At 44.2% G+C, this 23,403-nt stretch overlaps 1 protein-coding gene across 1 annotated transcript in view; it reads right to left on the bottom strand.

Moving 5' to 3' along the window:
• Positions 1-21,989: 21,989 nt before the first annotated feature.
• LOC110525279 (adhesion G protein-coupled receptor V1) overlaps positions 21,990-23,403 on the bottom strand; it is a 255,023-nt gene continuing 253,609 nt past the window's right edge. The window contains exon 90 of the mRNA XM_036979421.2: positions 21,990-22,423. Within this exon, the coding sequence (XP_036835316.2) occupies positions 22,305-22,423 (119 nt within the window). The 3' untranslated portion in view covers positions 21,990-22,304. The remainder of the gene's footprint in view (positions 22,424-23,403) is intronic.

A 23,403-nucleotide genomic window follows, 5' to 3' on the forward strand; every position in this document is an offset into this window, starting at 1 on the left:
CATTGCTAATGTTGTAAATGACTATTGTAGCTGGAAACGGCTGATTTTTTAATGGAATATCTACATAGGCGTACAGAGGCCCATTATCAGCAACCATCACTCCTGTGCTCCAATGGCACGTTGTGTTAGCTAATCCAAGTTTATCATTTTAAAAGGCTAATTGATCATTAGAAAACCCTTTTTCAATTTTGTTAGCACGAGGACAAGTACATTAGAGTGTCTAGCTTGAGAAACAGATGCCTCACAAGTCCTCAACAGGCAACTTCATTAAATAGTACCAGCAAAACACCAGTCTCAACGTCAACAGTGAAGAGGTGACTCCGGGATGCTGGCCTTCTAGGCAGAGTTGCAAAGAAAAAGACATATCTCAGACTGGCCAATAAAAATAAAAGATTAAGATGGGCAAAAGAACACAGACACAGGACAGAGGAACTCTGCCTAGAAGGCCAGCAACCCAGAGTCGCCTCTTCACTGTTGACGCTGAGACTGGTGTTTTGCGGGTGCTATTTAATGAAGCTGCCAGTTGCTCAGATGTGCACCGGGGCCTCCCATTCCTCTTTCTATTCTGGTTAGATACAGGTTGTGCTGTTCTGTGAAGGGAGTAGTACACAGTGTTGTACGAGATCTTCAGTTTCTTGGCAATTTCTCGCTGTTACTCAATTACCTTTCCTCATCAGGGGGCTCCAGGGTTCATGACCCCTGTGAAGATCAAAGGTCACTCACAGTGGAAGAGTACAGAGATTAGACTGGTACAGTATGGCTAAAAGGTCACGGTGACCCACCTCTCCAGGCCCAGCCACTGACCCCCAACATCGCACAGAAGAACATCAAATGTGACACATGTTTTATTGATTCACATTGAATTAGGATGGACCACATGCTGGACCTTTACTTAACTTGTCTCATCATAGGAATTGGACTGGGATGTTATTTAGAGATTGACCTGGTTTTCTCTGACCATGTTTGATTAGAAACAACTGGGTTTTATTGTGCATGATTCCTTCCAATAAAGCAATGATATCTAAGGACAACGATCAGATGAAATACACCGGATGGGTGTTACTATCCCAGATGGGTGTTACTATCCCGGATGGGTGTCACTATCCCAGATGGGTGTTACTATCCCAGATGGGTGTTACTATCCCGGATGGATGTCACTATCCCAGATGGGTGTTACTATCCCAGATGGATGTTACTATCCCGGATGGGTGTTACTATCCCAGATGGATGTTACTATCCCGGATGGGTGTTACTATCCCGGATGGATGTCACTATCCCAGATGGGTGTTACTATCCCAGATGGATGTTACTATCCCGGATGGGTGTTACTATCCCGGATGGGTGTCACTATCCCGGATGGGTGTCACTATCCCGGATGGGTGTCACTATCCCGGATGGGTGTCACTATCCCGGATGGGTGTCACTATCCCGGATGGGTGTCACTATCCCCGATGGGTGGTACTATCCCGGATGGGTGTCACTATCCCGGATGGGTGTCACTATCCCGGATGGGTGTCACTATCCCGGATGGGTGTCACTATCCCGGATGGGTGTCACTATCCCGGATGGGTGTCACTATCCCGGATGGGTGTCACTATCCCGGATGGGTGTCACTATCCCGGATGGGTGTTACTATCCCGGATGGGTGTCACTATCCCAGATGGGTGGTACTATCCCCGATGGGTGTCACTATCCCGGATGGGTGTCACTATCCCAGATGGGTGGTACTATCCCGGATGGGTGGTACTATCCCAGATGGGTGTCACTATCCCGGATGGGTGTCACTATCCCGGATGGGTGTTACTATTCCAATAATTATTGTACTAACTGGACATGTTGTTCCTTTCATTCAAACTGTCTTTGTACTGAGCAAAATGAAGAATGATCAAGATCTTTTGTAATGGTTCAGAACAAACAAAGCAATTGCTTACATGAATTCATTTATATTTTCACTCTGAAGATGTGTTTATAATGCCTGACATGGTCGGCATAGATGACAGATACATGACCTATTTATAATAAACCCGTCAATGTAATACATAGAAAATCAATTGCACTGTCTGTCATCTTTTGTAATAATTGATTGTGAAAGAAGAAGAGAAGTATAGAATCTCACGGACAGTGGTGGGTTCATTCATTTAAAAAAAATGCATTATGCTCAAACAAGGCTCTTGGCTCTACTCGAGCATGTGTCACGTCAACTGAACATGGCAGTATTTTGACATGGTATTACACCCAGCTGGACGTAATCTGTTCTTTATCTGACCTCGAGCTTAAGATTCAAAACGATGTATGGTTCTTCAAAGTATGGACGCCAACCCTATTTGACAAGGCACTGTCAGGTAATCGTTACGCACACATGTATTTTCTGAAGTTTCTCTGTTATGCTCCATGATGGTGAGTCAGTTTGCGTTGTTCTGTGAAGGGAGTCGTACACAGCGTTGTACGAGATCTTCAGTTTCTTGGTAATTTCTCGCATGGAATAGCCTTCATTTCTCAGAACAAGAATAGACTGACAAGCTTTAGAAGAAAGGTCTTTGTTTCTGGCCATTTTGAGCCTGTAATCGAACCCAGAAAATGCTGATGCTCCAGATACTCAACTAGTCTAACGAAGGTTTTATTGCTTCTTTAATCAGGACAACAGTTTTCAGCTGTACTAACATATTTACAAAAGGATTTTATAATGATCAATTAGCCTTTTAAAATGATAAACTTGGATTAGCTAACACAACGTGCCATTGGAGCACAGGAGTGATTGTTGCTGATAATGGGCCTCTGTTTGAACCCGATAGATACAATGGCGAAATACTTGGTCATGTCATCACACAGTTCCATGGTTAGTGTAGGCAATATTGTACACTATTTTCCCTATTATATTTCTATGTAAACTAATCTTCCAACATTACCATGGTTTGAAGAATGTGGCAATTTTCTGAGTGAATCCAACCACAGTTTTCTTTATTTCGTGTGGTCTCTCCAAACCTGTTTTTTGTGATTAATAAATACTTTTCTAAACCTAAATCATCTATCTACAAGATCAGAGTATTTTTAAATCTACCAATTGGTGCTGAAACGGAGATGAATATGCAGATGTTTAGATGGCTTTCTTTCATTGATCGTTAGTATTCTGAACCCGTTTTCTTGGTTCTGTTGACAAAATCTACACCGTATTTTTTATACCTTTATTTAACTAGGCAAGTCAGTTAAGAACAAATTCTTATTCTCAATGACGGCCAGTGGTTTAACTGCCTGTTCAGGGGCAGAACAACAGATTTGTACATTGTCAGCTCGGGGATTCGAACTTGCAACCTTTCGGTTACTAGTCCAAGGAATGGCTTAAGATAAATGTACTGAAAACCCTATTGAATTATAACTCTGTTGGCCAGTAAGTGGGAGTGTTTTCAGCTGTTGAATGAAATGTAATCAGAGTGTGCGAGGTAGCCACACCTGCATAGCCCGTTACTAGACTGAATAAGGTAAGTCTGAGTACCAAATAGTGAGAAGTGCGTCAGAAAAGTGTGCGCAAGAATGTTGTAAACTCCATTGGAATCAGCCCCTTATTAAGTGAATTATGTTTGAGAAGGAAATGTCAACCTCATTGTTGGAAAGTGCGTCACAGTCTAATAGAAACAATAAGAACGTTAACTTTAGCCTCAGAGTGTTTTGATTTCAATGGGCAGACTGCCACGAGGACTCGGTTCTCATGCTCACTTCCTTCTTTTCAATCCCATTTTCTATTCCGGTGATGTCATCGTTTTGATTGCAGCATGCTTCTCATTGTCATAAAGAAAGGTATCAGGGGATTGTTTCTACTTGAGTCTTGCATTGAATCCCGGCCTTAGTCTCAGAACCTTACAGAGTCAGAGTCCATTACAAGGGATATTTGTGTTTAGATGCATTTTAGATGTGATGTTCTTTTCTGCCACCGGTCCTGCACTAACCCCAGCTCACACACTCTTCTTTAAAACCATGCTAGCAGTCTGCTGTTCATATCGGATATCAATACAGATGTTTTTCTGTTCCATTTTGTTCGTTAGACAGCGAGGCCATAATGTTCCCAACCACTTTAGAGAGTAAGAGCGGCCTCCGCTCTTCTTTATCTTGCACATCACAGAGGAGATCGGCTCATTCAGGTTTCAAGTCCTTTTTCTCTGACACCCTCTAGAAAATCACAACGGAAGGGATTTCCAACAACCGGCGTAGTACAGGAGAAACAGCAGAAGCCTAGCGCACATTGGCAGCTTTGATGTGATGTAAGTGTAGAGGAACAACAGGCACAGACCACACTGGGCTGTCCTATGTCTGCTATGGGGAAACCTGATAGGCTTGGAGGGGGACATAATGCCAGGTGGAGGGGGACATAATGCCATGTGGAGGGGGACATAATGCCATGTGGAGGGGGACATAATGCCATGTGAAGGGGGACATAATGCCATGTGAAGGGGGAGATAATGCCATGTGGAGGGGGACATAATGCCATGTGGAGGGGGGCATAATGCCATGTGGAGGGGGACATAATGCCATGTGGAGGGGGACATAATGCCATGTGAAGGGGGAGATAATGCCATGTGGAGGGGGACATAATGCCATGTGGAGGGGGGCATAATGCCATGTGGAGGGGGACATAATGCCTAGTGGTCGGGGACATAATGCCTAGAGGAAGGGGGGGACGGACGGCTTAATGCTGTGCTTCTACACCTGCATTGCTTGCTGTTTGGGGTTTCTAGGCTGGGTTTCTGTACAGCACTTTGAGATATCAGCTGATGTAAGAAGGACTATATAAATACATTTGATTTGATTTGATTTAGTGGAGGGGGGCTTAATGCCACGTGGGGGGAGGGGGGGCATAATTCCATGTGGATGGGGCATAATGCCATGTGGAAGGAGACATAATGCCTAGTGGTCGGGGGCATAATGCCTAGTGGAAGGGGGGGGGGGGGGGGGGTGCGTAATAGAAGGGCTATTTAAATACATTTGATTTGATTTGATTTAGTGGAAGGGGGCATAATTCCATGTGGAGGGGGGCATAATGCCATGTGGAGGGGAGCATAATGCCATGTAGAGAGGGGCATAATGCCATGTGGAGGGAGGCATAATGCCAAAGGAGGGGGGCATAATACCATGTGGAGAGGGGCATAATGGCATGTGGAGGGGGACATACTGCCATGTGGAGGGGGGCCTAATGCCATGTGGAGAGGGGCATAATGCCTAGTGGAGGAGGCACAATGCCATGTGGAGAGGGGCATAATGCCATGTGGAGGGGGGCATAATGCCTAGGGGAGGGGGGCATAATGCCATGAGGAAGTAGGGTACATCTTCCTGGGGAAGATAACACTGTTTAGTATAGTATAACCTATCACTCTGTTTAGTATAGTATAACTAAGGAAGATAACACTGTTTTAGTATAGTATAACTAAGGAAGATAACACTGTTTTAGTATAGTATAACCTATCACTCTGTTTAGTATAGTATAACTTAACACTCTGTTTTAGTATAGTATAACCTATCACTCTGTTTAGTATAGTATAACTTAACACTCTGTTTTAGTATAGCATAACCTAACACTCTGTTTTAGTATAGCATAACCTAACACTCTGTTTTAGTATAGTATAACCTATCACTCTGTTTAGTATAGTATAACTTAACACTCTGTTTTAGTATAGCATAACCTAACACTCTGTTTTAGTATGGTGTAACCTAACGCTATGTTTTAAGAAGCTGAAGTGGGGTGACTGAGTGTTTTACTGTGTTTTTTATACTTTCCTCCCTCTGGGGGAATGAGCTTCCTATTTTAGACATGGCTGACTCATGGTCCAGCCTTCCCTCTTGGATCAGGCCCTCTCTGCCCGATCTGTTTCTCTTGAGTCACAACAAACCCTGTCCTCCCCTACCACCCCCCGCCCCACCACCCCATGACTGAGTACAGCAAAACAGCCTGAGAGCTCTGCCTGCCAGTCCCAGAGAAGAACATGGCCCATTCCCCTCTCCCCACCGCTACGCACAGGCATTCTTTCCAGTCATACAATATCCAGCCTCTCCCTCCCCTCTATCCCTGAGGGCAGCACAACATTTTTTTCTTTACCTCTCCGTGTCAGTGCCTGTCCAGCCCGTCTAGCCATCAGCCACTTTTCTATGATACCGTTCTCTGTTTTCTTGCCTCATGGAAAACAAGGTTCACTAATAAAAACATGCATCTGTGTATGACTATCTGGTATCTGGTATTGAACATCACTTGTGCAACGAGAACTTAAAACTACAAGCTCTAGGTAGGCGTCAGGGTGTTGTGTTTGGAATACACCATCACACGGTTCCACATCTCTGTAACAGATCTCTGTACAACACCCTCATAGAAGCGCTGACTCTTATCGTAGGGAGGCCGAGTCAGACCATCCACTGCAAATAGGACACAGTACACCAGTGGTGGAAAAAGTACCCAAATGTCATACTGGAGTAAAAGTAAAGATATCTTAATAGAAACCGACTCAAGTAAAAGTGAAAGTCACCCAGTAAAATACTACTTCCCTAAAAGTAAAACAAATATCTGGTTTTAAATATACTTAAATATCAAAATGTAATTGCTCAAATATACTTAAGTATAAAAAAGTAAAAGTATAAATAATTTAAAATTCCTTATATATTAAGCAAACCAGACGGCATGATTTTCTTGTTTTTTTTTCATTTACAGATAGCCACGTGCACACTCCAACACTCAGACATAACTCACAAATAAAGCGTGTGTTTAGCAAGTCCGCCAGATCAGATGCAGTAGGGATGACCAGCGATTTTCTCTTTAACTGCGTGAATCAGACAATTTTCCTATCTTGCTAAGAATTCAAAATGTAACGAGTACTTTTGGGTGTCAGGGAAAATAAATGGGGTAAAAAGTACATTATTTTTTTCAGGAATGTAGCGAAGTAAAAGTAAAAGTAGTCAAACAGATAAACAGTAAAGTACCCCCAAAAACTACTTAAGATATTTTTACTGAAGTACTTTATCACACTGCTGCACATTATCGCCACACACGAATAACTATGACTTTACAGACTTCTTCTGGCCAAGAATTAGTCAGGAAAGGCATATTTTATGTACACTACTCAGTAAACTCCTCAATAATGAACCCGTTCAAATCAATCCTGTCAATAGTGAAGCACAGTCCCCGCAGTCTGATCGTCCAAAAATAGGCTTTTCTTTTCTCTACTAAATCCCAAGCTATGACAATCCTCCATCACTTTAATTTTATCTATCATAAAAATATAAAAACACATCCTTAAAAAGGATCACTTCTGCCAAAGGCTGAGGGGTTATTTAGGTCATATTTTCTCCTGACATTTTGCTCTCAGTACACACTTGGTGGTAAATGTATCCTGCTCTGTCAGGCACTTAGCAGTCCTTATGGGGCAGTGATCTCAGCTCTCTGGCCTCGCTGGAAACAGGACAGGGACACTGTCTGTTGATGTCCTAAATAAAGACTGACATGAAAAGTGAAAAGTGACAATTTCAAAGTTGTGCAGACATTGTTTGATTGCTTACCCAGGACCTACCTCTGAATGCCAGATTGGGTCTTTTATTGACTGGATGTGATCGGACAAGTGGCCTTTACCCTGGCGACATGCAAAACATTTGTTTTTAAATGTTGAGGAGTGGGTCCACTGGCCATGCTGTTTGCCAGTTTCTCTAGGTGGGTTTTCATTAAGGCTCTCTGTGGAGAGACTGAATGACCTTTAAGAAAGGGAAACAGTCCTGAGAGTGGAGCCACAGTTTATCAGAGGATCATAAAAACGACTCTGTACTGAATGGCCTCAGGACAATAGAAGAGGTGTCTTACAGAAACAATAAAGGGCACAACATAAAGGACACAACAGTGTGTGTGTGATTGGTAATATAATACATTTTGATTCTTGGAAACAGCACCATTGATTACAAACACGTTGCAGTAAAAGAGACAGGGCCCTCACTATTTCACCTTACTCAACAGATGGGTCAGAGCCACAGCGGATAATGTCCAAGACATGCCACAACGGAATAAATGTATAAATACCTCTAAACATATGTATTGCAATGCACTGCTCACATTATATGTTGCCCTAGTTGTGATGCCAGGTATCTCGATGTCGGTTTCATGTTCCAGAATTTTCCTGGCACCACATCCCCACCCCGAATGTAGTTCTCTCCGGTTTGAATTCCACGGCCCACACTGAGCGGTAAACATGCTGGTCACCTCAGTTGACACTTGGTCAGGCCATGAGAGGAGTCTGGAGGATGGAGCAGGCAGGAGTTGCACAACAATCCCCCAGGACTGGACCTGCTACATAGGTTTTTTGGATAATGTTTCTGATCATCTCTCAGCAACAGCCTCGGTTGTGAGTAAATGACAGTTTGACGAAAGACACCAGGGGATCAAAACCCAAAACAAAATTAGAGAGGTTGAAATGGTGATTTGAGATGTCTTCCAACTCTGGGCAAAAGGCCAATGTTATACAACTGTTTTAATTAAATGTTTAGCTCCAGAAGATTGACGGGGAATATGATTTAAGCACATGAATACTTTTTTACCTTCTCTCTCTTCTTGCCCACGTGCCAAATCCTAACAGGAAGCATGCTCCTTCAGTTTTCTGTATTCTCTTGTTCTATAATTGAGTCACTCTCCATCTTTGTCCCACAGAGGCCTATAGGGAGAGAGATAGACAGGGAGGCAGAGGTCATTGGGGCAAACTGCAGGGGCTCTTCTTGTACTAAGCTTTAGTTAGCAGGCTGATTAAACAAGGATTTGGAGATGGCTAGAATAATGTTAGTAGTGAAGTGTGAGAGCTGCCTCATGTCGAGAGAAAGGGGGTCGAGGGAAAAGGGGGTAGGAGTGCGGGGCTTAAGTCTCTCTCTCACCAATACTTACACTGAGTATACAAAACATTAAGAACACCGGCTCTTTCCATGACCATGTGAATCCAGGTGAAAGATATGATCCATTATTTATGTCACTTTTGTTAAATCCACTTCCCATGTGTATCAAGAATGGTTCACCACCCAAAGGACATACGGACAATTTGACACAACTGTGGGAAACATGTGCTGGCATCCCTGTCAAACACTTTGACTCCTTGCATTGTCCATGCCCCGATGAATTGAGGCTGTTCTGAGGGCAAAAGGGGGGTGGGGGGTGCAACTCAATATTAGGAAGGTGTTCCTAATGTTTGGTACACTCAGTGTATATCTTTGTCCATCTGTGAACCCATCTGTCCATTTCTCTACTATGGTCTCACCATCCTCCACACAGTCCAGTCTACTAGCACAGTCCAGTCTACAGCTATGTGACTTACTAATCATTGTAGGTGCCAGTCTGACCCACTGTGATCACTGGGCCGAGGTGCCAGTCTGACCCACTGTGACCACTGGGCCGAGGTGCCAGTCTGACCCACTGTGATCACTGGGCCGAGGTGTCAGTCTGACCCACTGTGATCACGGGCCGAGGTGCCAGTCTGACCCACTGTCTCTTCACCCAGAGTGATGCTAAACACTACTGTCTGTTCCTCTGTCTCACTGAGAGTGACTCTACCTCGCAGTCCAACCAAGGAGCTACCAGGATATGTGAACGATATTCAGCCCCTGTTCTCATCCCTGCCTGCCCCATTGCCCATCTCTGAGATGACGCTGCAAGCACTCCTCATTGACAGTGTCTCAGGGAGACGTGAACCCAGAGCGGCCTGCTCAGGGTCTCTCCTCGTCCATGTTATTAGCTCTGTTCCAGAAGGCGTGGCTCTCCTTCATGAGGGCAGCAGAAGTGGCGAATGATGAACAAAACTGGTTGAGACTGGCTCAACGACCACAGCCAGGGAGAGAGAGAGTGGGAAGAGTGATATAGAGCGGGAAGAGTGATATAGAGGTTCAGTGTACTCCTTGGCGTAGATAGCTGGCGGGGTTAGAATGCTTTTTCAGGCCTCTGCACGTGGTCTGCTACTTTGCGGCTGCACACGTGCGCTCGCACACACTCACACACTCACGCACGCACGCACGCACGCACGCACGCATGATAGCAGTGAGACACACATACACTGTCCTGCCACATTGGAAATGTACAGTCCATTCATAATGATTAGCCTTAAGCAGTGATGATAATCTCACAAAGAGAACAGGGAGCACTAAACACGACTGCTTATAGACAGCCATGTGAGGTAGTAGTGCGCTACTCTTTCAGGCTTAAAGCTAAGGAAAACAAGTCCCACTGTAGGCCCGCCAAACCAAGCCTCTATTCCCAGTCTGTGGAGAGGTTCAAAATAAGTGGCAAGCCGTCAGTGCAGGGCGCTGGCTTCTGTGTGAACGAGGGTTTAACCAGTCCCTGTCACATACAGCTGCAGGGTTTAACCAGTCCCTGTTACACACAGCTGTAGGGTTTAAGAAGTCCCTGTCACACAGCTGTGGGTTTAACCAGTCCCTGTCACACACAGCTGTAGGGTTTAACCAGTCCTTGTCACACACAGCTGCAGGGTTTAAGAAGTCCCTGTCACACACATCTGTGGGTTTAACCAGTCCCTGTCACACACAGCTGTAGGGTTTAACCAGTCCCTGTCACACACAGCTGTAGGGTTTAACCAGTCCCTGTCACACACAGCTGTAGGGTTCTGCCAACCATACAGGAGGGGCGGGGTGAACAACAGAGGCTTTCACACGCCATATGACCCAGTAACTTCGTCTAGATTCCTCCAACCCCCCCACCCCCCCGACCCCTTTAGTAGACCAAAGTCAAACAGGATTATGTTTAACTGCTGTTCAAGACGTTCATAGGCGTTCAAGCTGGCCCTCACTAAGGCATCATACTAAAAGCCCTTTGACCTTTGAGGGAGTGGACGGAATGCCAAAAGCCCATGTTATCAGACTGAGGTGTCATCAGCTTGACATAAAAACAGGGTCAACTGTCCAGCCATTCGGAAAATGACATGCATCTGTCCAAGTGGTATTTAAATAGCCTGTTTGTTATTAACTAGCACTTTAACCTGACCTTAAGTCAAACCATTTAGTCCTCTCCTCACTGGCCAGTCTTGTTCAGATTCAATAAAAAGTGGATCAAACATGTAAATCTACAGGACGTTTAGGCCACTCCTGAATATATGTATATATATGTGTCTTAGTGTAAATTTATTGGCCACTTCCCACCTGATAAAGCAGCAGTATCTTTACTGAACCAGCTAATCATAGCCTGACCTACAGTATAACCAATCATCTGTCCTGTCCTATTCTCTTCTAACCTGCTATCTAGCCAGACCCTCCAACCTCCCTCCCCCTCTTTGTAAGCACTGGGTAACAGTTTCCTCCCTGTCCAACAGCCCCTCCTATGGCAACACCCCTGTTCCACAGCCCCTCCTATGGCAACGCCCCTGTCCAACAGCCCCTCCTATGGCAACGCGCCTGTCCAACAGCCCCTCCTATGGCAACGCCCCTGTCCAACAGCCCCTCCTATGGCAACGCCCCTGTCCAACAGCCCCTCCTATTGCAACGCCCCTGTCCAACAGCCCCTCCTATGGCAACGCCCCTGTCCAACAGCCCCTCCTATGGCAACGCCCCTGTCCAACAGCCCCTCCTATGGCAACGCCCCTGTCCAACAGCCCCTCCTATTGCAACACCCCTGTCCAACAGCCCCTCCTATTGCAACGCCCCTGTCCAACAGCCCCTCCTATTGCAACGCCCCTGTCCAACAGCCCCTCCTATTGCAACGCCCCTGTCCAACAGCCCCTCCTATTGCAACGCCCCTGTCCATCAGCCCCTCCTATTGCCATGCCCCTGTCCAATAGCTCCTCCTATGGCAACGCCCCTGTCCAACAGCCCCTCCTATGGCAACGTCCCTGTCCAACAGCCCCTCCTATTGCAACGCCCCTGTCCAACAGCCCCTCCTATGGCAAAAACCCTGTCCAACAGCCCTCATATGGCAACGCCCCTGTCCAACAGCCCCTCCTATGGCAACCCCCACTGTCCCACAGCATTTCCTCTGGGGACCCCGTCCCCCCCGTCCCTCCGTTCCACAGCCTCTCCTCTGGGGACCCCGTCCCTCCGTCCCACAGCCTTTCCTCTGGAGACCCCGTCTCCCCGTCTCCCCCCTGTCCCACAGCATTTCCTCTGGGGACCCCGTCCCCACTCCGTCCCCCCCCCCGTCCCACAGCCTCTCCTCTGGGGACCCCGTCCCCCCTCCGTCCCACAGCCTCTCCTCTGGGGACCCCCCTGAACACCCTAGTCCTCCAGTGCTCACTGAGTCCCCTCTGCTGCTCACCCACCCTCCCCCTCCCATTCTGTGCATGATAGGCCATGTTTACTTGTCTGGTACATACTGTGCTTAATCAGATCTAGGGCTGGTTTCAATCCGTATCCTGGAAGTGTCCCAGAAGATCTGCGTAAAAATGGAAAGGTAATTTACGACTGTGCCATCATATGCAGCTTTTACCTTGAATGCCTTTAATTCTCAATTGCGCTACAAAGTGGATCTTCAGCACACGGATTGAATATAACCCCTAGTGGATAACTGTGCTAACTATAGTCCTGGAGAGCCAAAGTGATTGACCCCAGGCCCAGAAGTATCCCCCTAGCAGTAGAGGAGATGATGTTACAGCAGTCGATGTACAGATAGAACAGTACTCTACACAGCACAGTCATTTCACATTGCTATGCTCTTCATTTTGACTCACTCTTCCCCCTCACATCCTGCACTGCCCCCACCACTAACCTGTTCCCTCAACAGGGTTCAAAGCCATTGGCTTGTGACTGTGCACTCTTCTCCCTAACATCCTGCCCTGCCACCACCACTAACCTACTCCTAAGCCAGTGCCATGTGACTGTGACAGTGCTGTGAGGGAAAATGTAGTGGTCCAGCCTGTGATCGTCTAGCCCTGCCAGAGCCCTGCTTTATGTAGAACACATCAATCACCCAGGGAGTGCAGACACACAGGCACGCCACAGACACAGAGACCCACTCATCTCCCACCGCCCTGGGTACTCATCCTGCGCAGGTCCCTTCCCTCCACAGTGGGCTTGTAAAGCTGTGTGTCCATAAATTCACAGAGCGCTGACTCTGACTCCCACTGAGTTTGATTTGGGGTCAGTTTCTGAGAAAGAAGAAACACAGGGAATGTATGAAAGGGCCCGTGTGTAATATGCGGGGGTCACGTAACAGAAGCACAAATCATAGACGTAAGACCCAATGTTTTCACAAGAGAACGACGTGTCGTAAACTTGAGAGGAAAGTGTGGTGCTTATACAACAGTTTCCCTGAAAGACGATTTAACGCTTTAGCCTGATTCTATATGCTTGTTGTATTCATCGAGATACTGTGATGTGCTTGGTAACTGAGCAGGGCCAGCCCTGGACCTTCTGCCACCCCCTTCCTATCCCCGCTAGGCTATGTACTGCCTTAATCACTAATCCTCTTCATCACACGCAAACATTAAAAAAACACTACAATAGTTTCATTGGCATATTCATTTTGATTCATTTTTCACAATTGGATAATCCCGTAAAAACACACTTATATCACCATAGCTACCAAGGATAGTGGGAGTGAACTTCGGGAGAAGCGGGAATGGGGTGAGGGCGGGAACTGCAGCAACCACTATGAGCTGGTGGCTGGTGCACCGCAGGCGGCGTAGTAGCCAATCAGGAGCAGCAAAATGTCAAAAATGCCGGCCCAAATTCAAGTTTTGCCATAGGCGACCATCTAATCTTGCCTAATGGGAGGGCCGGCCCTGTAACTGAGTATCCTCTGTCTCTTTCGTTGTTCCTCCACCATTTTGATATGATTTCTTTTCACTGAATTGTATCATTCACAAGGGAAATACAACATCAACTGACTTGAATCAACTGTTTACCTCAGTAATCAGGGGCAGGCAGTCACAATGGAATTCTACATGGTCCGGTGAAAAGATAACTAACCACTGGGCAAACCACATCATTTCAACGTTGACATTTAGATAACATTTGGTTGAAATGTTTATCAATGAGATTTCAACATTTACTCACCATCTCAAAAAGACAGGCAGAAGTTTGTTGAATTCTCACTGTTTTATGTCTGTGCTTTCAGCCATCTAAAATCACAACCAAATTACAATGGAAAAACAATGTCAAATTTTTGGTTTAGTTGTCATCTAAATTGTGTTATCATTGCACATTCAACCATTTAAAAGCACAACAAAGTTCAAATGGGAATACAATGTTTTATACTGTATTGTCACGACTTCCGCCGAAGTCGGCCCCTCTCCTTGTTCGAGCGGCGTTCGGCGGTCGACGTCACCAATCTTCTAGCCATCACTGATCCATTTTTCATTTTCCATTGGTTTTGCCTTGTCTTCCATCACACCTGGTTCCAATCCCATCAATTACGTGTTGTGAATTATACCCTCTGTCTCCCCTCATGTCCGTTGTCGGTGATTGTTCTTTGTGTGTATTGGTACTTTGTATGTTATGGTGTGCGACGGGTTTTGTACCCACGTTCTTTATTTTGTATATGTTGGTTTGTGGAGTTTGTGAGCATTTATTAAAATATTCTGTTTAACCAAGTTCGTTCTCCTGCGCCTGACTTCCCTGCCACCAGCACGCACCCCCTTACATGTATACAGTACCGGTCAACAGTTCTAGAACACAGACTCATTCCAGGGTTTTTCTTTATTTTGTATTATTTTTGACCTTGTAGAATAATAGTGAAGACATCAAACTATGAAATAACACATATGGAATCATGTAGTAACCAAAAAAGTGTTAAACAAATCAAAAATATATTTGAGATTATTCACAGTAGCCACCGTTTGCCTTGACAGCTTTGCACGCTCATGGCATTGTAAAAATAAAGAAAAACCCTTGAATGAGTAGGTGTTCTAAAACTTTGGACCGGTAGTGGACTGTATATGTGTTATTAAACAACAACTTGTTATGACCCGGATTACAGTTGAGATTACAATAAAAGTATATGGTGCAAGTGATCAATGCTGTTTGAGATCCATCACAGATTATTACAGCCATTGTGAAGATCTCTACAGACCTGCGACCTTTCCATGCTATCTTGAACATGCTCACTTTCCATTTAAAGGAGATGTATCTAATGCTTGGATAGTTTCATCTGAGCCACTGACTTAACCTTATTCTTTGTTTTTTTTGGTTAAGTTGGAGACGTGACTCCAACATATAATTTGTTAACACGTTAATATGCTGTTAACAGGCTATTTACTACTTTATATTGCAAACGTGTGTGTTTACTTAAAAAATCTTTAAAAATTCTTTAAAAAGATAAAATAATCTGAATAGCCAATGCCTGCACATTCAAATGGGTGTCTTGAAGAATGCCAACTAGACTGAATAGATATTTCTCTTACAGGTGTTGTGCTGAAAAGATATGGAGAAAGACAAGGCAACACGAAATTGTGAAAAGCTGACATTTCATAGGTGTTACGGATACAGGTATCCTGCGTGTATTTCTTTTCTCTCCTTCTCCCCTCACAGGTGACAATCATCATCCACCAATCAGAAGACACCTGCTCCCTTTCCCTTACCCTTTCACTTTCCCTTGGTTTAAAACCCCTGTCAGTTGTTTTCTCATGAGCTCAATCTCTCTGTAGATCTGTGGTTTGGTTTAGCAACTACATGTCACTTTGTGTGTTACCCTGTGAGCATTGTTTTTGTTATGGTGTTTGACTGTTTGTTTGATGGTGGGAAAAGGGGGTACCAAGACAAGTCGCCCATGGGCATACATTACCCGTAGGAATACTTTGTCTAAGAACACTAGTTAGAACTGGGCGGACCACCCACTGTATTTTTGGTTAGTTAGTTAGCCTACTTCAATACAGTTATCTAGCTTAAGGGTGTTTTTTGACATTTGTTTCTTTCCTTGGGTCCAGCTCAGACCCTTTTCCTGCCCCCCTTTACCGTGGGTTTACCAAATAAACCATGAGTGTTTGAAGGTAATTTAGTTGTCTGTGGTTTTTGTTCTCACTGTTACTTTTTCACTGTTATAATTTGCATGAGTTGTTAGGGGTCTCGGTACCCCGCCCCTAGACGCCTGGGCCAAAGGGATTCGTAACAATAGGATAGCCTTCTAGCGGCCAAACATTGTAGTCATTTAGCAGACGCTCTTAACCAGAGCAACGTACAGTAGTGTGTGCATACATTTTTGTACTGGTCCCCTGTGGAAATGGAACCCACAACCCAAGTGCCATGGAACCATGCTCTACCACACGGGACCAACACGGGAGCCACACAAAATAAGTTATCAATGTGATAACATGATCCATCGGTCAAGTAAACAGAAAGAAAGCAATTTAATGAACAAATATTTAAACATTGATAACACATTTTACAATCCTGTTTACCTGGTATGAATTGCAAATGTACTGTATATGGTAACAGCCTGGTGCTTGTTTCAGTGAACCCAAAATAAAACATCAACATTTTAAAAGAGACAGAAGGGGGGGGGGGGGTCTACTGTATGTGGTTTATAAATTAAGCCAAAGTGTGTGCAGTACACATGGCTCCTGTATATTTGTGTGTCTGCTGTGAAAGAGGGAGAAAATAATGTTATTTTCTTCTCAGACCAAGAAAGAGCGAGACAGTTCTGGTGGGAAGATGTTGAATCACTTAGGAGGACTGGAGACTGGGAAGTAGGATGAGTCATCATCAGTCCCCAGGCACTGTGTTAGACATCTGAGTTACAGGCCTGCCACTCTCAGGAGCTGAGACCGGGACTGTAGGGGAAGGAGAGGGACTGGGGGTTGAGCGACCCAGTGCCTTTATAGACTGTTTCAAACTTGTCTACACTTGAGGCAACATGTTCTCTTCATACAAATATTCCCTTGTAAAGGCTTGATACAAATCTGTTGTATATTCTATATTTGAAATTCTTTAAATTTGCCAACATTTGCCTTGATGACAGCTTTGCACAGACACAGCATTCTCATAACCAGCTTCATGAGTTAGTCACCTGGAATGCATTTCAAATAACAGGTGTGCCTTGTTAAAAGTACATTTGTAGAATTTCTTTACTTAATGCGTTTGAGCCAATCAGTTGTGTTGTGACAAGGTAGTGGTGGTATACAGAAGATAGCCCTATTTGGTAAAAGACCAAGTCCATATTATGGCAAGAACAGCTCAAATAAGCAAAGAGAAAAGACAGTCCATCATTACTTTAAGATATGAAAGTATGTCAATCCTGAATATTTCAAGAACTTTGAAAGTTTCTTCAAGTGCAGTAGCAAAATCCATCAAGCGCCATGATGAAACTGTCTCTCATGAGGACGGCCACATGAAAGGAAGACCCAGAGTTACCTCTGCTGCAGAGGATCAGTTCATTAGAGTTACCAGCCTCAGAAATTTCAGCCCAAATACAGTGGGGAGAACAAGTATTTGATACACTGCCGATTTTGCAGGTTTTCCTACTTACAATGCATGTAGAGGTCTGTAATTTTTATCATAGGTACACTTCAACTGTGAGAGATGGAATCTAAAACAAAAATCCAGAAAATCACATTGTATGATTTTTAAGTAATTAATTAGCATTTTATTGCATGACATAAGTATTTGATACATCAGAAAAGCAGAACTTAATATTTGGTACAGAAACCTTTGTTTGCAATTACAGAGATCCTACGTTTCCTGTAGTTGTTGACCAGGTTTGCACACACTGCAGCAGGGATTTTGAACCATTCCTCCATACAGACCTTCTCCAGATCCTTCAGGTTTCGGGGCTGTCGCTGGGCAATACGGACTTTCAGCTCTATTGGGTTCAGGTCTGGAGACTGGCTAGGCCACTCCAGGACCTTGAGATGCTTCTTACGGAACCACTCCTTAGTTGCCCTGGCTGTGTGTTTCGGTTCAAACAGGTGCCATTAATACAGGTAACGAGTGGAGGACAGAGGAGCCTCTTAAAGAAGAAGTTACAGGTCTGTGAGAGAGAAATCTTGCTTGTTTGTAGGTGACCAAATACTTATTTTCCACCATAATTTGCAAATAAATTCATAAAAAATCCTACAATGTGATTTTCTGGATTTTTTTTCTCATTTTGTCTGTCATAGTTGAAGTGTACCTATGATGAAAATTACAGGCCTCTCTCATCTTTTTAAGTGGGAGAACTTGCAAAATTGGTGGCTGACTAAATACTTTTTTTGCCCCACTGTATCTGTCCTTTGGTCTTTGTGAGATGCAGATTGGGTGAACGGATGATCACATGTGTGATTCCCACCGTGAAGCATGGAGGAGGTGTGATGGTGTTGGGATGCTTTGCTGGTGACACTGTCAGTGATTTATTTCGAATTCAAGGCACACAACCAGCATGTCTACCACAGTATTCTGCAGCGATACGCCATCCCATCTGGTATGCGCTTAGTGGCAGTATCATTTGTCATTCAACAGGACAATGACCCAACACACCTCCAGGCTGTGTAAGGGCAATTTGACCAAGAAGGAGAGTGATGGAGTGCTGCATCAGATGACCTGGCCTCCATAATCCCCCGACATCAACACAATTGAGATGATTTGGGATGAGTTGGACCTCCGATTGAAGGAAAAGCAGCCAACAAGTGCTCAGCATATGTGAGAACTCCTTCAAGATGATTGGAAAAACATTCCAGGTGAAGCTGGTTGAGAGAATGCCAAGAGTGTGCAAAGCTGTCATCAAGGCAAAGAGTGGCTACTTTGAAGAATCTCAAAAAATACTTTTTGGTTACTAGATGATTCTATATGTGTTATTTCATAGTGTTGATGTCTTCGCTATTATTATTATTAAAACATAAAGACAAACCCTTGATTGAGTAGGTGTGTCCAAACGTTAGACTGGAGTCGAGCACGTTGTTCAGCTTTTCACGACCCTGTAAAACACATTTCACTGCACCGACAGTTTAGTGCCTTGCGAAAGTATTCGGCCCCCTTGAACTTTGCGACCTTTTGCCACATTTCAGGCTTCAAACATAAAGATATAAAACACGCCCAATTTTTCAGTTTTTGATTTGTTAAAAAAGTTTGAAATATCCAATAAATGTCGTTCCACTTCATGATTGTGTCCCACTTGTTGTTGATTCTTCACAAAAAAATACAGTTGTATATCTTTATGTTTGAAGCCTGAAATGTGGCAAAAGGTCGCAAAGTTCAAGGGGGCTGAATACTTTCGCAAGGCACTGTATCTGGTGTATGTGACAATAAAACATATTATGTATTTATGTGCTGCTGTCAGCCATATCAGATGATCCTCCTCAGAGCCAATCGTAGACATATTTCCTCCTTCCACTTTTTGAGAAGGGAAATATCCTAAAGATCTATTTCTGCTGCAGCTCCCCTCATAACTCCTGACATAAGTAGCTGAGGACAAGTGTTACTGGACATCCCCCTGGACACACAGACAGACCACCAACAGTCAGATCTGTGGCAGCTCCACCTGCGTCAGTTACACCAGGCCATGAAGCGATAGCAATTATACTTTGTCACCCACAATCAAAATAAACCTTTCAATATTCAAAATCAATGTATTAGAAGAGCGAAACGAACACGAACAGAAAGGTTGAGGCTGGAAGCGTCTAATCAAAATAGTTTGGATTTGTGAAAGATGTTTAATGCTGCAATGGGCCAAATCAGGGTCACACAGTGTGATTCTTGTCAGTCTTAAACAAGTATACACCTCACACACATGGCTATGGGCTTAAAACAAAGAAGACACATGTACCATGTCAGACATAGAGTTGAAGTGTATTACATTTTTTGTATTAACTAAAGGAATAAGAGGAAGTGAACCTCTGACTACATAAATAAGAGGAAGGGAATATCTGCAGAGCCCATGAGCTGGTGTTCTCAGTGTCCAACAATCCAAACTAACTACATTAATAAGAGGAAGGGAATCTCTGTAGAGCCCATGAGCTGGTGTTCTCAGTGTCCAACAATCCAAACTAACTACATAAATAAGAGGAAGGGAATCTCTGTAGAGCCCATGAGCTGGTGTTCTCAGTGTCCAACAATCCAAACTGACTACATAAATAAGAGGAAGGGAATCTCTGTAGAGCCCATGAGCTGGTGTTCTCAGTGTCCAACACTCCAAACTAACTACATAAATAAGAGGAAGGGAATCTCTGTAGAGCCCATGAGCTGGTGTTCTCAGTGTCCAACAATCCAAACTAACTACATAAATAAGAGGAAGGGAATCTCTGTAGAGCCCATGAGCTGGTGTTCTCAGTGTCCAACAATCCAAACTAACTACATAAATAAGAGGAAGGGAATCTCTGTAGAGCCCATGAGCTGGTGTTCTCAGTGTCCAACAATCCAAACTAACTACATAAATAAGAGGAAGGGAATCTCTGTAGAGCCCATGAGCTGGTGTTCTCAGTGTCCAACAATCCAAACTAACTACATAAATAAGAGGAAGGGAATCTCTGCAGAGCCCATGAGCTGGTGTTCTCAGTGTCCAACAATCCAAACTGACTACATAAATAAGAGGAAGGGAATCTCTGTAGAGCCCATGAGCTGGTGTTCTCAGTGTCCAACAATCCAAACTGACTACATTCATCTTCAGCTAGTAACACTCCCTCTGTCTCTCAGCTTTGCCCCCCCCCCCCAAAAAAAAAATTATATCCGTTAACCAGGTCTAGCAATTTACGAGGTCAGAGGTCAGTTCAAAGCACACACATACACATGTACGCATACAGACACAATGTCAGTCTGGGTAATGTCAGTCTTGTCACACTCTGATCTGTTTCGCCTGTCTTTGATTGTCTCCACCCCCCTCCAGGTGTAGCCCACCTTCCCCATTATCCCCTGTGTATTTATAAAAAAAAATGTTTGTCAAGTCAACCAGCATTTTTGTTATCAGCTTCTGCTCTTCCCAGTCTCACTATTTCTCTCCCTCCTGGTTTTGAACCTTGCCGGTCCTGTCTCTGAGCCTGCCTGACCACTCTGCCTGCCCCTGAGCCTGTCTGCCGACCTGTACCTTTGCCCCACCCCTGGTTTACTGACCCCTGCCTGCCTTGACCTGACTATTTCCTGCCCCTGTTGGAATACTAAACCATTGTTAATTCGACGTTGTCTGCATCTGGGTCTTACTTTCATACCTAATAAGTCTGGGTAATATCAGTCTGGGTAATCATTTGTTGGTGATCTTAACTTTTGTCATAAAGGAATGTCTCGCCCACACGAAGACCTATGCATTGTTATTACACTCTATTGATATAAAGATTTCCTGACACAGGTGTTTCCTTTCAGATGTAATTAATACAGAAACCTGGTGTATATTCAGTAAGGTGATACCATCAGAAAGTTGCAGATAGAAATGTAATGAATAGAGCTGATTCGATCCCCTATTCAACTTGACAGACAATTCTATTTGTTCTGCGCAATTGATTTCTATCTGACCGTTCTTCAACGTTGCACGCTTCTGAACAGGCCCCTGATGCCGGGTTGGCACCAGTGCTCCAGCTTGGTGAGGCTGTTCCTTCTGTTTCGGCCTAAGACTGTGGAACTGCTTTACTTATTATCCAAACCCAATCTTTATTTAATTGCTGTTAACTACACACACTCTCTATTGTCTTACACCACTTTTGGTCATTCACTTCCTCAGTTTTTTTCTTATTTATGGTAATTTTCATCAGCGCTAATTGAGAATGCATTGAGTAGACCGTCAGCTGCCATAGAACTTAACGTAACGAGCAACCCATGAATACTGTGTTTGACCTTGTATTCTGAACATTTACAGTAGATTGACAGGTTTTACGATTAGGTATTATCTCATCTATAGTTCATAGTCCCTTCGCCTCCTGCAGACACAAGCAGAAATATTCAGACCTTTCCACGGACCAGAATTCTCAGAACGTGTAGAACAAATTTGTGAAATTGCCCCACGAGACTGCGTGACCCCACAGCCACTCAGCAATTCCACATCCTGCGTTACGCAACTCTCACACAGGTTCTCCTCTCTTTATGTTTGACTGCTGACATTTACCATAGACTGCTGCCGGCCACTCTAAACCCAATCACAATTGAATCAAGACAGTCCGATGTAAAATATCTAATGAGATATTTATTCACAATGTTACAGAAACCTTAGCAGCAGGTTTGAGGGTGCTGGCTTGTGTCCTAAAAACTATACAAAATCATTTACACCCAGGAGAGATCAAATCAGCTTCGAGAGCCTTTACACGTTCATTTAGTAACACATTGATATATTCATATAAAAACAGACAAAAACATCACCGGCTTTCATGACATCAAACTGACGAAAACCAAAACTACTCTACAAAAAAACCATGATGTTTTTGTGCAGTAGAAAATTAAAAACACTTGTGTTGTTCTCTGTGGTATAAAAACGTGGGAGGTTAGAGGTGTGTGTCTGCGATGGGGATGCGTCGTAGTTCTACTATCTGAGACGGGGCCGTACTCCCACCGTCATGACTCCCGTGGATCGACTCGTTGTCGCTCAGATTAAGGCCCGATCCTGACAGGGGGAGAGAGACAGAGACAGCGCACTTCAAGCATCACTTATTAATAATGCTGTCATCTCTGGTCCACGGCGTAGTGCGCGTTCATCCACTACTCTCTGTACACTACACCGTGGATCAGAGCTATGATAAATGTTTGACATCATTCAGTGTTAACTTAGAAACTCGTTAACAAAACATCAAGTCATTTGTTCTTTGTATACCGAAGATTTCAACATCAACACCTGCTGCAGTGTCCTGTGCGAAAAGTGACGGATCAATAATCAACACTTTATGTAAAATAGCATTTTCAACATTACCAAAGGTATGAACAATGGAGTATCCAAAATGGCACCCTATTCCCTACTTATACCCCAGGACCCATGGGGCTCTCGTCAAAGTAGTACACTATTAAGGGAATATGGTATTGTTTGGGATGCACGTATTATGAAAATATACAGGTCCATTAAAATGTCTGCATACTTTCTATCTGGTTCAAGAGTGGCCAGGATTGGTTGTTTTTTACCCATAATAATCACCCCCCTCTATTCTGTTTAACCTTGAAGAAAATAGGAAATACTGTAAGTAGGTGGAGCGCTTCAGGTGTTCCACAACAACCAAAGGGGGTCTTGGAGGCACTCTGATGAAGACATAATAGCAAATATTTGTGTTTATACATTTTGCTTTATGCTTTTCAATCTTGTTTAACCTTGATTGGTTGTTGTTTGACCAGTAAGAGAGGTAATTAAAATGTAAATGCCACCCTATCCATATCTGTATTCCTCTTGAGGCTGAATGTTGGGGTGTACCGATGGGTGATCGAGAAAGCCAGAGAAACGCTAACTCATCCTCCATAACAACTGCCTATTAGAATACAGCGCACACAATCCACGTCACAGACGGCAGAAGAAGGGTTAGCGCTCCTCTCCCCGAGGCTTTTGTTTACGGTAACATTACCCTCTCTACCCAATCCACTCTCATTAACACCTCTGACTCC

This window comes from Oncorhynchus mykiss, chromosome 6 (assembly GCF_057628025.1).
Source record: "Oncorhynchus mykiss isolate SJ-2025 chromosome 6, ASM5762802v1, whole genome shotgun sequence".
NCBI classification, from domain to species: Eukaryota; Metazoa; Chordata; class Actinopteri; order Salmoniformes; family Salmonidae; genus Oncorhynchus; species Oncorhynchus mykiss.